This window comes from Acipenser ruthenus, chromosome 3 (assembly GCF_902713425.1).
Source record: "Acipenser ruthenus chromosome 3, fAciRut3.2 maternal haplotype, whole genome shotgun sequence".
In the NCBI taxonomy this organism is placed as follows: Eukaryota; Metazoa; Chordata; class Actinopteri; order Acipenseriformes; family Acipenseridae; genus Acipenser; species Acipenser ruthenus.
In genome coordinates, this window is record NC_081191.1 from 16,169,580 (window position 1) to 16,185,342 (window position 15,763).

General features: G+C 37.2%; 1 protein-coding gene, 1 long non-coding RNA gene and 1 other non-coding gene across 3 annotated transcripts; 1 reads left to right on the top strand and 2 right to left on the bottom strand.

Annotated features, from left to right (window-relative positions):
- The first annotated feature begins 965 nt into the window (after positions 1-965).
- On the top strand, positions 966-10,872 carry LOC117394234 (uncharacterized). The gene is made up of 4 exons (XR_009313349.1): positions 966-1,171; positions 4,983-5,371; positions 5,893-6,018; positions 7,510-10,872. It is a non-coding gene; the product is annotated as an uncharacterized LOC117394234 (long non-coding RNA).
- A 906-nt stretch (positions 10,873-11,778) lies between these two features.
- rpl30 (ribosomal protein L30) lies at positions 11,779-14,339 on the bottom strand. The gene is made up of 5 exons (XM_034059096.2): positions 14,230-14,339; positions 14,068-14,116; positions 13,112-13,257; positions 12,719-12,849; positions 11,779-11,872 (listed from the first exon to the last, which is right to left on the bottom strand). The coding sequence occupies exons 2-5, from the start codon at positions 14,086-14,088 to the stop codon at positions 11,823-11,825; spliced, it is 348 nt and encodes a 115-aa protein (XP_033914987.1). The 5' UTR covers positions 14,089-14,116; positions 14,230-14,339; the 3' UTR covers positions 11,779-11,822.
- On the bottom strand, positions 12,209-12,347 carry LOC117395083 (small nucleolar RNA SNORA72). The gene has a single exon (XR_004543460.2). It is a non-coding gene; the product is annotated as a small nucleolar RNA SNORA72 (small nucleolar RNA).
- Positions 14,340-15,763: the final 1,424 nt, after the last annotated feature.

Sequence of the window (15,763 nt, forward strand, 5' to 3'; positions counted from 1 at the left end):
GTCTTCCCACTCACTAATGTTGCTTACTGCAGAGATTGAGCACTGCGCTTTGGGTAAGCATGGCTGTGAACACGAGTGTGTCAACACTGAAGAGTCCTTTATCTGTAGATGACGTGCAGGCTACACGCTGAACCCTGATGGCAAAACTTGTAAAAGTAAGTCTAATAAACTATTTATATATTTCAAATGTCAGACACACACCAGTCAATAACACACTGAGGAAGCCTTTCTTATCTAAAGCTCCTTTCACCCGGGCCGGACTCTACCCGGGTCGCGAGTCAGCTACGAAATTTCACATGATTATGACCCGGGTAGCCAGAACCCAGGTCGGGACCCAGGTAGGAGCACCAGTATGGAATGCTATTGTTCTTTTGCAATGTGTGTTATTTGTCCCTCACACTGGAGCAGCGTTGTCTGTTAGTCCTTATTTAAGCTGCAGGGGTTATTCTGGCATGGTGTTTTAAAACTGCGCCGCTAAGTCTCTCACTGCCATAAAGCAGTTGAACTTTTCCTGACAGTACTTGAGATGTTTACTGTAATACAGCCTAATTCATTTAACAATCCCTACAAGGACGTTTGCGAAGGGTAGCATTTGTCTTGAGGGCTCTCTTAGCAATAGGCATGCTGTGTCAGTTTACTCAATGACCTTATGACACAGACAGGTTTTATCATCTCCTTCCTAACATATACAATGTAATACAGCTTAGAATGGTCAGCCTATACATTGGAAGACATTTATTGTAAATCATGGTACTTTTCCTATAATGGTTAAAAACCACTTGTTATAACCAGCCATAAACATATTATTGGCTGTTAAGATAATGTACCTTTTCTTCATCTGCACTAAATGCAAATTAATTCTGCTGATCTGCTATTTGTTAATCACTTTCTTATCTCTGCTTATTAACACAATGCGATACAGGTGTGGAACACTGTGCTGTGAATGACCACGGCTGCCAGCACGCGTGTCTCAACACCGACGAGTCCTTTGTCTGTCAGTGCTATGAGGGATCAATCCTTAATGATGATTTTAAAAACCTGCAGCAGTAAATCGTGCTTCATACGTGGGAGTGCGGAGTGATTTCCTCTAGCAGCTTCATTCAAAACGCATTATGTATCGTTTGGTACTACCACTGTCAATCAGCTCAGAACTGTACCTGCCTCTGAAAAGGTAATCTATCTCATGGTTCTCAGGAAAGATGGAGAGGAATTGAAAGTTATAATGAAAGTTACATGTTTTTACATGTGGTGCTGTAGCAGAGAACACAAGTTGTGATATTCACTCGACTACATACTTACTTAAGCGAAAAGTAACCAATAACTGTTTTTTATAGATATCAATATAATTTGTTTGAATTCATTGTTACATAAAAACTACTTAATAACTGCAGTTTTATAATGTTAGCATATGACAACTTCGCATACGTCATCAGCAACCAAACCCGCTTCAAGTTTGCGAAGAAGTTGTTGTTGCAATAAAGTTTAGTATCAAAATGGCTGCCACCAAATTTGCCAAAACGCGCCCCAAACATCAAACTGCTTCTGTTTTGCAAACCGTTTAACCAACTAACTTGGTAGGCATCATCCTGGAGACAATGGAATTCAAATATGGCAAAATAGTGTTCTTTTGTAAAAACAAGATGGCCACCAGACCTACGTTTTGTTCTTAAATTTAAAACCGCTTCAGTTGAACATGGTTTAGTTGATTAACTCCAAAGATGACAAGCATCATCCCAGTGTCAATACAATTGATTTTTTCAAAAATGATTTGTGCGTAAACCAATATGGTCACCTGACGCATTTCTTTAACAACCTTTCAAAATCTTCGGCCAAATGTAGAACTAGCTTATAACTCCTTACAGAGTGCAGATAGGATAATGGTTACTATGGAACACACATAGAAAACCATATGTGCTCTATCCACTAAAATGACTTTGCCTGCAACCTTTGACCTCTCCTTAAGTTAAATTGTAAAACTAACTTATAACTCCTTACAAAGTGTATAAAGGTGAATGGTTACTATAGAACACAGATAGGAACCCATATACAGTGCCTTGCGAAAGTATTCGGCCCCCTTGAACTTTGCGACATTTTGCCACATTTCAGGCTTCAAACATAAAGATCTGAAACTGTAATTTTTTGTGAAGAATCAACAACAAGTGGGACACAATCATGAAGTGGAACGAAATTTATTGGATATTTCAAACTTTTTTAACAAATAAAAAACTGAAAAATTGGGCGTGCAAAATTATTCAGCCCCTTTACTTTCAGTGCAGCAAACTCTCTCCAGAAGTTCAGTGAGGATCTCTGAATGATCCAATGTTGACCTAAATGACTAATGATGATAAATAGAATCCACCTGTGTGTAATCAAGTCTCCGTATAAATGCACCTGCACTGTGATAGTCTCAGAGGTCCGTTTAAAGCGCAGAGAGCATCATGAAGAACAAGGAACACACCAGGCAGGTCCGAGATACTGTTGTGGAGAAGTTTAAAGCCGGATTTGGATACAAAAAGATTTCCCAAGCTTTAAACATCCCAAGGAGCACTGTGCAAGCGATAATATTGAAATGGAAGGAGTATCAGACCACTGCAAATCTACCAAGACCTGGCCGTCCCTCTAAACTTTCAGCTCATACAAGGAGAAGACTGATCAGAGATGCAGCCAAGAGGCCCATGATCACTCTGGATGAACTGCAGAGATCTACAGCTGAGGTGGGAGACTCTGTCCATAGGACAACAATCAGTCGTATACTGCACAAATCTGGCCTTTATGGAAGAGTGGCAAGAAGAAAGCCATTTCTTAAAGATATCCATAAAAAGTGTCGTTTACAGTTTGCCACAAGCCACCTGGGAGACACACCAAACATGTGGAAGAAGGTGCTCTGGTCAGATGAAACCAAAATCGAACTTTTTGGCAACAATGCAAAACGTTATGTTTGGCGTAAAAGCAACACAGCTCATCACCCTGAACACACCATCCCCACTGTCAAACATGGTGGTGGCAGCATCATGGTTTGGGCCTGCTTTTCTTCAGCAGGGACAGGGAAGATGGTTAAAATTGATGGGAAGATGGATGGAGCCAAATACAGGACCATTCTGGAAGAAAACCTGATGGAGTCTGCAAAAGACCTGAGACTGGGACGGAGATTTGTCTTCCAACAAGACAATGATCCAAAACATAAAGCAAAATCTACAATGGAATGGTTCACAAATAAACATATCCAGGTGTTAGAATGGCCAAGTCAAAGTCCAGACCTGAATCCAATCGAGAATCTGTGGAAAGAACTGAAAACTGCTGTTCACAAATGCTCTCCATCCAACCTCACTGAGCTCGAGCTGTTTTGCAAGGAGGAATGGGCAAAAATGTCAGTCTCTCGATGTGCAAAACTGATAGAGACATACCCCAAGCGACTTACAGCTGTAATCGCAGCAAAAGGTGGCGCTACAAAGTATTAACTTAAGGGGGCTGAATAATTTTGCACGCCCAATTTTTCAGTTTTTTATTTGTTCTAGTTCTAGTTATTAGTAGTAGTAGTATTTTGTAGTAGGTCTTATGTATTGCTTGACAGTTGAAGTGAATGGGCATAGCTGATGGTAATTGGAGTCCCAGTACTGCTTGTTTATAGATCATAGGGGTGACACTATCCACACAGCACAGAGAAACACAGGCCAACACAATTATTTATTGCATCAAAACACAGTATTTGAATCTGGTTTTGGTCACAAACAAATGCCATGTTTCCACCTGCCAGTGGGACCGACTTATTTGATTTTTTTTTTTTTTTTTTAATGCAATGAACCTTAAAAGCAGGTTTTAACCCTTAGACTGCACAAGAAAAATGTGTCGGCATAGGCAGAGGGCTTTGACTGAATTACATTATTAGGGAAATATTGGAGGGCTGGTACTTGTATACTATGATACTTATATTTGTCAGGTTGAATATTGTAGACTTCAGATAGAACTGTCAGCAGTCCCAACATGGTATTTGAACAAGACCAGATTGAATTTACAGACTGGTTTCATAACTGAGAAGGAGACTTGGCAAGTTGAGTTATGTGGTCTCAATAGTGAACAGTAGTCATATCACTAAATCAACACACTTTGTGGTAGTAACAAAACGAGTGGCCAATAACTGGTTAGGAATGGAGGGCTGTCCCTTTCAGGGAATGCTTGTGGAGCAGCATGAGCCTGCAGTACTGTGAACTCCTCGTTACAAAACATGTTCTTGTTACCAAATCAGGAACGTCTCAATGTGTGACGTACCATGTAAAGTATTTATATAAGAGATTAGCCCCTGTACTGTAAGCAGGGAATAGTCCTTCCTGGTGATGGGTTCATCACTGTTATGTCATGTTCCTGTACAGTGTTAATGATGTGCTAGGAAGAAAAGCACCATTTATAGCCGTGTGTATTTCCTATTTAAGCCGTTACAGGTTTTAGAATGAGCTTTAGGGACAGATTTATGCAGGTCTTTACTCCCTGTTCCAAAGTGGAATTTGCCTTTTGCAAACCCACAGGGGTCATTTAAGGGCTCAAAGGGGTGCCTAAACTACTGGTTACGATGTGTTACCTAAATTGTTTTGTACAGTTTTTCTTTTCCTTTCACATAAATGGTGCAAACTGCACTAAAGCACAGTTCCAAATCATATTTTAAAAACTAAAATAAACTCTACAATCCTGTAAAATTCTGTTTAAACTATTAGTATTGCATACCTCAAATCTACAGGATTTACTAAATTATTATGGCATATGTGTATTGCCTATTTTAAGGCTAGTCTAAGCACATTTCTTAGAATAATTAGTGCCTTATTTATTTATTTAAAAAAAAAAAAAGGTTATAAGTGACCTGCTTAACGAGTCACTTATTAACCTATTTGAGTTAAAGAGCATAATAAAGAAATACTGCAGTATGGTTGATAATCCTTGTAACTATTTTCAATCAAGTGTATCATTATTGCCCTCCTGTCTTACCTCTACAGGATGCGCGGATGGAGTTGTTGACTTGGTGTTTGTTATTGATTGATCAAAAAGCCTTGGGTCTGATAGCTTTGAGCTGGTGGAGCAGTTTTTTCAAAGGGATCGTAGATTCTCTGGACATCTCCCCAACGACCACCAGGGTGGGTTTGCTGCAGTACGCTAGTGCAGGGCGAGTTCAGCTCTGTGAAGGATGTTACTGAAGCAGTGTCCCAAATGAAGTACATGGACAGGGGCTCAATGACAGGCAACGCTCTGAAGCACATGTTTTGAGATCAGCTTTACTGAAGCGGAAGGGGCGCGGCCGGCACCAGTGCCCAAAGTGACCATTGTATTCACTGACGTGCGCTGGCAAGAAGATGTCTCTGAATGATCAATTAAAGCACAGAAAATGGTAATTGATAATCCACTGCAACTTTGAAGAAGCGCCTGCTATTTACCGTGTTATTAGTTAAAATAAGTCTGTTCAATCGGTCTTAATGTACGCTTACCCTCCAGTTAGACTTGAAATGTTTTTTTTTTGCCTTTTACTCTTGATAGTTTATAATGCAAAACTACATATTTTAACAGCCATATGGCCTCCAGTTCAGTTAACCGTTTGTGATAATTTAGGGCTTATTTGAATCAAGAGCAGCTTTGAATTTTGCATTTTGGAAAACAGATTTTGCTGCAGAATTCTATCGTCTTCCATATACAGTAAATATTACAGACGGTAATCACTGAAGAAAAATAGCGTATCCCAATTAAATACCAGGCTGCCCGTGGTTGTTATACACCCTATTGACAGCATTATGGCAGGGGTGTCTAATTATTTGTACAAATCTTTGTTCTATTAAAACTCACAACTTGACTGTGTTTTATTGGACAGTAAACTGTTAAATGTTCATGTTTTGTAATCTAACCTTGTCCCCTCAGGTATAACTATCTATGCAGTACGAGTCGGAAAAGCAATTGAAGATGAGCTAAGAGAAATTGCATCCAAGCCACAGGATAAGCATTTGCATTATGCTGAGGATTTGAGCAGAATGGATGAAATTGCAGGTAAGCTAAAATCACGGATCTGTGAAGGTACCTCATGCATGAGGTTCATGACCAGAAGGCCACACAAGCATGCTAGTTTATACATGAAGTGTGAAAACATCTTTGGAACACCAAAACATGGATTGTGATGCCACAATGCTGAATGCAGTGACAGAAAATAAAACTATTTTGTCTGTGGTGTTGCACTTTTTGTTTAGATAAATCTTTCTATAATAATATTAATACATATTCTGTGGACTAACCCCCATAACAGGCAGGTAAAGCTGTGGTTCACGTCGGTTAACAAATGAATAAAATATTACAAATAACTAAATGAGAAACGATATAAACACGGTAAAGCAGTGTGTGTGTGTGTGTGTGTGTGTGTGTGTGTGTGTGTGTGTGTGTGTGTGTGTGTGTGTGTGTGTGTGTGTGTGTGTGTGCGCCCGCATGCGTTCAGGAGTTACGAAATGGCTCTGAACAAAAACTGTTGACTAGTTTTGCAACCGCGGATGTCTTGATCGCATAAAAATATATATTTTGTTACAGCCAAGCTTCTGTAACGTACCTCTTTTTAGTAGTTAGCAGATCTATAGTGTTTTGGCAGTAAGCCAGTATATACTAAAGTAGTTTTGCATATACTGTTTACCAGTATTCTTTTGGTACTGCAGAATCTCACATTCTGGTCTGAACAAAAAGGCTGTTTGTACGTAATCTGCTTACAGTCACTTGCAGTTCCCAGAAGACTTATTCATTAATTAATAATTTATCGGTGGGTGCACGAAATGTTTACCATTCTAACAATCAGATGATACTTTGTGTAAGTGAAGTTTGTAGTTTGAAAATAAACACCGATCTTTGCAATAGGTGTTTTTTTCGCCCTCTGCTGGTAGTTTAGAATAATACAATATAGCAAAATGAGTGTCTATGTTATGGTAAAAGTTAGAATCTGGTCGGTCAATCTTAAATTTTACTGGTAAATGCCAACATATACCAAATAAGGTAGTAAATGTCAGAAATTATGAAGAAATTTTTTTGGACATTTACTGGTTAATCTTATTATTTACCAAAGCTTTTTGGTAAATGCAGGTATATCATTGATTCATTCATTTATTCCTGCATATAAAGTGTCCATTAACAAAATAATCGTTAATGTCAAACAATCAAGCATCACTGGTAAACTCTAGCAGTCCTTGCAAAAACAAATTAAGTGCCACATATTAGCATCTTTGAAATCGTCTGGGGCCACTGGTCAATACTTTTCAGACTTAAATAAAATTAACTGAATCTTGATACAAACCCCTTCTTCAGCAGTCATGTAGGTCACATAACATTGAGTCTTTTAAAATTTTATTTTAACCATTTTTAACATGTAACATAGACCTCTTTTCACTTATGAAGCAATACATTATAATCTCACCTTTGTTAGAGGTGACAACCTTGTTCAAATGTCAATGTACTACACTCTTGAAACTCATCCTCTTAATTGTGCTTTTTTCAATAATTTACCAGAAAACTCATCCCTGGAGGACCAGTGCAAGTGTGAAAACGTGATAGGCTTCCAGGACCAAGCCAACGAGCCAATGAGGAAGCTGCCCCAGCGGCATATCCTTTAAAGTTGTTCTTGTGTTCTCAATCAGGAAAATAGTGGTGAACAATGACAGGTGTCCATGAATATTACATTGTGTAATACAGTAGTTCCTAACATACAGTATTTGAGTTTTAAGAAAATGTTTATACGCTTAATCATCCTAACGTGGCTATTAAAAAGTTTGTAAAATACTGTAAAACTCCAGGAGACTGATGATGGTGTGCATCAGGAACTGGGCAAACAGAATATCCAGAGGGCCCACTAAAACCATCACTTTTTGGATGCAAACAGAGAATCCCAGAGCAAGTATCAAATATGAATAATTATTGACCTATATTCTGTTCCAGCTAAGGTCCTTGACTCACAAGTTATTGTACAATTAAATAATAATATAATAATATCTTTATTTTTATATAGCGCCTTTCATAGTGGACCACCATCACAAAGTGCTTTACAGAGGTAGGCTGTGAACAGTTAAAGCACTATTTGAATTCTAATAACATTCTTAGTAAAATGCAGTCTGGTTTTAGATCTAATCACGGTACTGTGACAGCAATCCTAAAAGTTATGGATGGTATTATCTTGCTCTTGGATAAAAATGAGGCAAGTCTGTATTATTATTTATTTCTTAGCAGACGCCCTTATCCAGGGCGACTTACAATTGTTACAAGATATCACATTATACATTATTTCACATTATATAGATATCACATTATTTTTACATACAATTACCCATTTATACAGTTGGGTTTTTACTGGAGCAATCTAGGTAAAGTACCTTGCTCAAGGGTACAACAGCAGTGTCCCCCACTGGGGATTGAACCCACAACCCTCCGGTCAAGAGTCCAGAGCCCTAACCACTACTCCACACTGTATGTTCATTGACCTTTCTAAGGCTTTTGACACAGTGGATCATGAGCTTCTGACTCAGCCGATATATAGTAGGTGAGAAGGTGGTTGGATGGTTTAATAATTATTTTATAAAGAAAATCCAAAGTATAAAAGTGGATCTATTCATTTCAGGGAGTATTGAATTCAAAAAGGAGTTCCTCAGGGATCTCTACTTGGTCGGACCGGATTAACACTTGGAATTAGTATACATTTATCACCCTTATCATGTGATCGGGCTGTAGCATATAATGATGATGTCTATTACGAGTTGCGGCACACGCAGCACTACCCTGGGTGAGCTACGCTGTGGGAGCCTTCGTTTTGCAACAATACCCCTCTAGATCAACTGCGTTCCTTTTACTCTGTGCGCGTCTGGCGTAAATGTACATATATATATATATATATATATATATATATATATATATATACACACAAAATCAGCATGTCAAATAGTTATTATTACCATGTTCAAAGTGAAACAGTATATATTTTTTCTTCAATAATAACGGCACATTTAAATTGGTTGTTTATGAGTAGCCTACAGACCACTGTCCCTTTAAAAATAAAAACAAACAAAAAAATAGAGCTGAAAAGTCAAACCACCTGGAAGTTGGTTACTTATTCCCGGTTCCTTATTTGCGATGTAGTTGACAAAGCAGCGTGTCCTTTTTCTGTGTTGTTTAACTCACTACACATCTTGCTTAATTAATATATTGCTACTATTTAAAAAAATAATCGCTCCTTATTTAAAAAAACTAAAATATTAATAACAAATCTGTATCAGCAGCATAGCGGTACCCTATATTAAACGCTTGTTTTGCCCCATTTACCACCTTAGAAGTCTTGCTCACTAAATATCGAAGTATCCTTAGATAGGATATAACCCCCTCTTTGCAAAAACACTAAAGATTTTAGTGAGCAAGCCGTACCCCACGATCAGCAGCACCCTAAAGTGTAGCCCATTATAACCAATAAAGAACGCATGGGGGCACATCTTTGGATGACCCATTTACCCCCCTTATAGACAGCTTGTTCACTAAATATAGAGGTATCCCTAGATAGGGTATAATGCCCTCTTTGTAAAAACACTAAAGATTTTAGTGAGCAAGCCGTAACCCACGATCAGCAGCACCCCAAAGTGTAGCCCATTATAACCAATAGAGAACGCATGGGGGCACATCTTTGGATGACCCATTTACCACCCTTATAGACAGCTTGTTCACTAAATATAGAGGTATCCCTAGATAGGGTATGTATGTGAAGATCACAACAGAATTTACAGTAACAGACGATTGTAATTTACATGCTTGCTTGCTCAGCTACAACATACTAATATAATTCTCGCTTACTTACACGTAAATGCTGCGTGCATACACAACCAAATAATTTAGATACAGTACTCCCAGATTTGTATTTTTAGTGCATGACATACTGCATTGTTAAAGGAAGTGCCCAACCAAATGTGTTTTTACATCAATTCACAGTAATTTTTTTGTTCAAATTAGCAATTTCCGTGACAAAATTGTAGCCTTAATTATAGTCCCTGTATTTTATAACGTAGAAGAAACTATTTTGATAGATATGAATGCTCTCCTTTTATTTCCTTATCCCCTGAATCCTGAAAGTCATGTCAAGAAAAGTGGAGGCTCTGGAGAATCGCTTGGGATACAAATGAAGAAAGACGAGAGCAAAAAAATATATATATATATATTTTTTACATATAAATGTTTCTATAATGATTATAGTAAAATATTTATAAAGCATTTTTAGATGGTGTTCTGCGTTTCTTTTTGTTAAAATGCATCTGTGACTATGCCAGGATATTAATAACACATTTCATGTTATGTGATAAATATTTATTAGTTGCCACCGTTTTTAATCACTGCAAATCTGAAACTTCTAGCAACCCCATATGAGATTAAGTGCACATTGATTTTATGATTGATTAGAACACAATAAGTATGCTGATAACGTGCTGTAATATGCCTTACCTGGCTAATATTACTGTTGGCAATGTAAAGGCAATAATATAAACTGACTGACAAGCCGTTTGAAACACAGAATACTGTAGTATTGAACCTAAAATTAGCATGTATTTATTCAAAATACATTTTTGTATGAATAACTACATAATCAGCTTTTGCAAATGTGATGAAAACAAGACAAAGTTACTTTAAGAAGGTCCGTGTAAGCACATGGTTTGGTAGGTAAAAACAAAACCACCGTCTCCCATTGTATACCCGTTTCTTAATGTAGGACCAGAGGTTTACCCAGTAAAAGTATATATATATTTTTTCTAAAACATTAAGTGTGCTTCAGCTCAAGGTACATGACTTCAATGGTTAATATCAAGTCAAGTTAATAATTTATCTTTAATTGTAAATAAAATAACTTGCTTTCTTTTGCAATTAATTTCTTTGGATTTATACACAAATGCACAAACACATTGTCTTCCATATAACAAGGATATTTAGTACAAATAAAGCATTCCTTTTCATTTCTATTTATGTAAAGATGTATCTGCAAATATTTAATGATTATCTTGCTAACACCTATATAGCATTAAAATATGACTGTCAATGATAATCAATAAAGACTGCATTGGCTTTCATAAGAGTGGCACACTGCTTGCATCGGATTAGTATTAAAATAAATCCCCAACTCTTTCAGAATAGGATGAAACACACCCCTTTGTTAACTGACAGGAAGAGTTTCTTCTGCAAACCAAATGGGACACACAGAAAAGCTAATTGAAATGTCTTGTTGCATTTAATTCAAAACCCATTGGATCAACCTCCAGAAATGCTCCATTTTGAAAGATTACTTTGTGACTTTACCTTTACTTGTATGATATGTGGCCCACATACCATGAAATCCATCTCAAACATTTTGCCATGTCTTATTTTGTTGTTCAAATTATTTACAGAGCAATTTCTGCAAGAAAACTAGCACCTCATTGGTTAACTATAGGGCACTGTGAATTGAATACATGTAAATCTAGTCTTAAATGCATTTAAAAACAAATGATATAATTTTGGGGTAAACCAGAACTTTGTTCTTGATGGTTTAATGCTTAAAATACTGTTGCTGCTTTTGAAGAGCATGCTGCCTACCATGCCTTTTGCTAAATAATTTCACTTTATTAAAAGGAAAAAGTACTCTATTTATATTCTTAGGACTGCCAACAGGCCATATGAATATAATTGTTCAACACAGGCATACTTTCATTTTCAAAAATCAATAAAACAGGAGCTGTTTCACAGCAACAAGAACTTTTCAAATGAATGTACAAGACAAAGTTTCTTTCACCAGATTTATTAACAACAAGAATTGGGAAGTGGATTTACTTCTCGCCTGTCTGCTCTGGCATGCTTCTGATGATGTCAGAATCGCCTGTGAAGATAAAGGTAACACTATTAACACGTTTATTTGCATACTTTTTAAAACCCATGCAGCATAGACATATTCCTCCTCCACCACAAAAGTGACTTTGCCCACCAACAATTTAGAATTTTTAAATCTGAAATAAAGTAGTGCATGGAAAAACAAATCTGCTTCAAAATTGAAATGCAAAAGCAGTATTCTGGTAAGGTACTACACATGTCTTGCAATTTGTAAGAAACCAAAAGGTCTTATGATTAACTAATTCACCACATTATTATACTACAAACCAAATTAAAAAAAAAAAAAAAAAGTACCTGAACTCTACATTTATAAAAAGGTATTCAAAACTGTCACCAGCAGAAAAATAAACAAAACAGGCACAAAACCAGTTCTGTGGACACTGCAGGTTTTTTTTTTTTAATCTAGCGAATGTCTAGCCCTGATTAGACCATTGATGGATCCAGCAGGCGAGAATAATTCGCATAATACACCTGTACACTTTATAAAGGCTAACACATTCTCTATACATCACTTAACAGCTGCTAAAGATCAGACAATTACTTCCACATGCACAAAAAAGAGATTGTTAACTGTCCAGGGAAAGTAATGTACATCATTTTAATTTGATATTCTTGGGACACCTGCCTGGAGGTATCACAAGATCACAGGTGTATTTACTTCATCTGAAGTCACCAAATTCAATATTGAACCAAATGTGTTCACTTCCCCAGGAACATCCACTTAAATGCCTCACTTTAGGGCAATCGTGCAAGTAGGCATCTTTACCGTTGCAATTATGAATCAAATTTACTTTCAAAAGGCAGGAAGACCCGTTATACACAATTATAAACTTACCAGGATCGATGATAGCCAGTGTGCATACTCTGAAGTATTTACCACAGGCTGTGCCGAGCTCAATGTTGTTTCCACTGTAATGATGTACTCCAGTCTTGGCCAACATTGCATAGTATTCAATTTCAGATTTCCTAAACAAATACAAATTAGTATGAGCAAAAATGTACTAGATTAACCACACACACAAAAAAAGCCTTCTACAATAGAAGTTGTGTTCTTCCCACTCTTAATATCCACACAATCTGAACTACATGCTACAATTAAACCCTGCATACCTGCAAGTAGCCCTTATACTAAACACAACCTTTCACTTTTTGGTTCCGCAATCTTTGAAACAGCATCACTTACCAGAATATTTTCATCATAAATCAGTTAAAATGTTAGTCTGCTTACCTCAAGGCAGGGGTGTTGTTCGCCAGAATGACCAGCTTGGCCTTGCCCTGTCTGATCATCTTCAGAGTCTGCTTGTAGCCCAGCACATATTTACCACTTTTCATAACAAGCTGGAGTCTCGAGTTGATAGACTCTAAAGACTTTTTCTGTGAATAATAATAAAAAAAATTACTAAAAGGTTTATTTTAGATTATAGCTAGTGATCTGTTTGTGTAGTAAGTGTGCTTCATGTCAATAAAGCAAAATTACTAGGAGGCAGGACTGAAAGCTGCCAGCACATTGTTTAGAAATTCAACTACCAGTAGGTGATCTACATAATTAAATCTAGCCAGGTCTATTTACATGTTTACTGTTCATTTAACCCTTTACTGCCCTGGGTATGTTCCCATGATATTTAATGACTATGTTCTCAAATTGTGTCAAATATAGGTACTTGACTTAGTACCCTTAAGATATAAAATTAACGTAAAACTAATGGTTTTACAAATAGTCACGTACGAGTTGTTTGGATAAATTCACCTTTTTTAAAAGCGTGTAATTTAAATTCGCTTGACTCATTCTGCATCCTGCCATTGTCTTTTGATTTGCTATTTTTAATATTAAACTCCAAAACATTGGCAGTCGCAAATTCAGTTTACTCAAAACTAAAAAAAAAAAAAAAAAAGTGTGCAAGCAAAACGTTTTGCTTACTGCTAAATCACAGACTCCATTTTCCAAAGAAGTTCCTATGACAGACGATACGACTAATAACTTTGATGTTATATATATAATAAATGCACTTGTGTTAACGTATAATATATTAACATTTCCAGAACATTTTACCTGCTTATCATCGAGTAATGTTTGTTAACATGTTACAAAGTAACATCCACAAAATAACAGGTTTCCCGCACACGAGGCCTGTTAGCAAATATCTCCACGTGAACTTGTCTCCCAACACCGGCCACACTACTCACCGTTTTCTTTGCGGCCACCATTTTTGCTGTTCGCTCCGGTCTGGCCCACCTAAACACAAAAATACATTGGTAACCATCTTATCTTTGATAATTGGTAGGCACAGACCCTCTGCGGGCTCTAATTTCCAAATATTTTATCAGAAAACACGGAGCTCAACTCACCACAGATGTAACACAAAAATGGCCGAAAAGAGAAAGGAAAGATTTCCCACAATGCAAAGATTTTCTAGCCCGAGATTAGTCGCCCTCGCGAGAAACTGTGTGTCTGAAAAGAGTAACGCTAAACCACACTCAGTGATGGTAACGGTAGCAATTTCCTGCTAACTAGAGGCAAATTTATGTATTTATTTTTTTGCAACATAGCTTTAATTTGAAAACAACATTTAGTTAAGTAAATAAGTCAAACACTGAGGTTGGGTTAAAGAAGTAAAAGATGGAAATATGTTAGTTAACTCTGCTTCTGAGTTTGTTCATATCACCTTTCATACCTCTCCCTAAGTGCAGTTAAGTAGACAGCACAGTGAAGCTTGGCAAATCTTAGACCTGCTTGGTAATTGCAAAATTACACAGGACGTGCCTTAAATTTGCCACCTTCCACAGACCAAACCCGGACATACTTCTCAGTCAGCCTTGGTCTATCAAAACTGCAGTCGACCTGTTCCTATCCAGTTTTGAATAACTTTAGCATAACAGAGGCAGAAGTGTTAAAGGGACTAGGAGCTCTTAAAATAAACAAATCCCCTGGGCCGGATGTGATCCTCCCAATAGTACAAAGAAATGAAAGAAGTTATTTACAAACCGCTAACCAAGATCATGCAACAGTCTCTTAACACGGATTGTACCGACAGACTGGAGAATTGCAAACGTAATACCGATCCACAAAAAGGGAGACAAAACCGAACCAGGTAACTACAGACCAATAAGCTTGACTTCTATTATATGTAAACTTATGGAAACTATAATAAGATCCAAAATGGAAAATTACCCATATGGTAACAGTATCCTGGGAGACAGTCAGCATGGTTTTAGGAAAGGGAAATCGTGTCTAAGTAACCTGCTTGATTTTTTGAGGATGCAATATCGACAATGGATAATTGCCATGCATACAACATGGTTTATTTAGATTTCCAGAAAGCTTTTGACAAAGTCCTGCATAAAAGATTAATCCTCAAACTGAAGGCAGTAGGGATTCAAGGAAATGCATGCAAATGGATTAGGAAGTAGTTAACATGTAGAAAACAGAAAGTACTGATTAGAGGAGAAACCTCAAAATGGAGCAAGGTAATCAGTGGTGTACCACAGGGATCAGTATTAGTCCTTTGCTATTCCTAATCTACATTAATGATCTAGATTCTAGTATAGTAAGCAAACTTGTTAAATTTGCAGACGACACAAAAATAGGAGGAGTGGCAAACACTGTTGCAGCAGCAAAGGTCATTCAAAATGATCTAGACAGCATTCAGAACTGGGCAGACACATGGCAAATGACATTTAATAGAGAAAAGTGTAAGGTACTGCACACAGGCAATAAAAATGTGCATTATAAATATCATATGGGAGATACTGAAATTGAAGAAGGAATCTATGAAAAAGACCTAGGAGTTTATGTTGACTCAGAAATGTCTTCATCTAGACAATGTGGGCAAGCTATAAAAAAGGCCAACAAGATGCTCGGATATATTGTGAAAAGTGTTGA

Coding starts and splice junctions, on each gene's coding strand:
- rpl30 (XM_034059096.2), bottom strand. CDS start 14,088: ATGGTGGCCGCAAAGAAAACG. Junction 12,850..13,111: donor AACAACACCCCTGCCTTGAG/GTAAGCAGACTA, acceptor GTATTTGTTTAG/GAAATCTGAAATTGAATACT. Junction 11,873..12,718: donor ACTGGCTATCATCGATCCTG/GTAAGTTTATAA, acceptor TTATCTTCACAG/GCGATTCTGACATCATCAGA.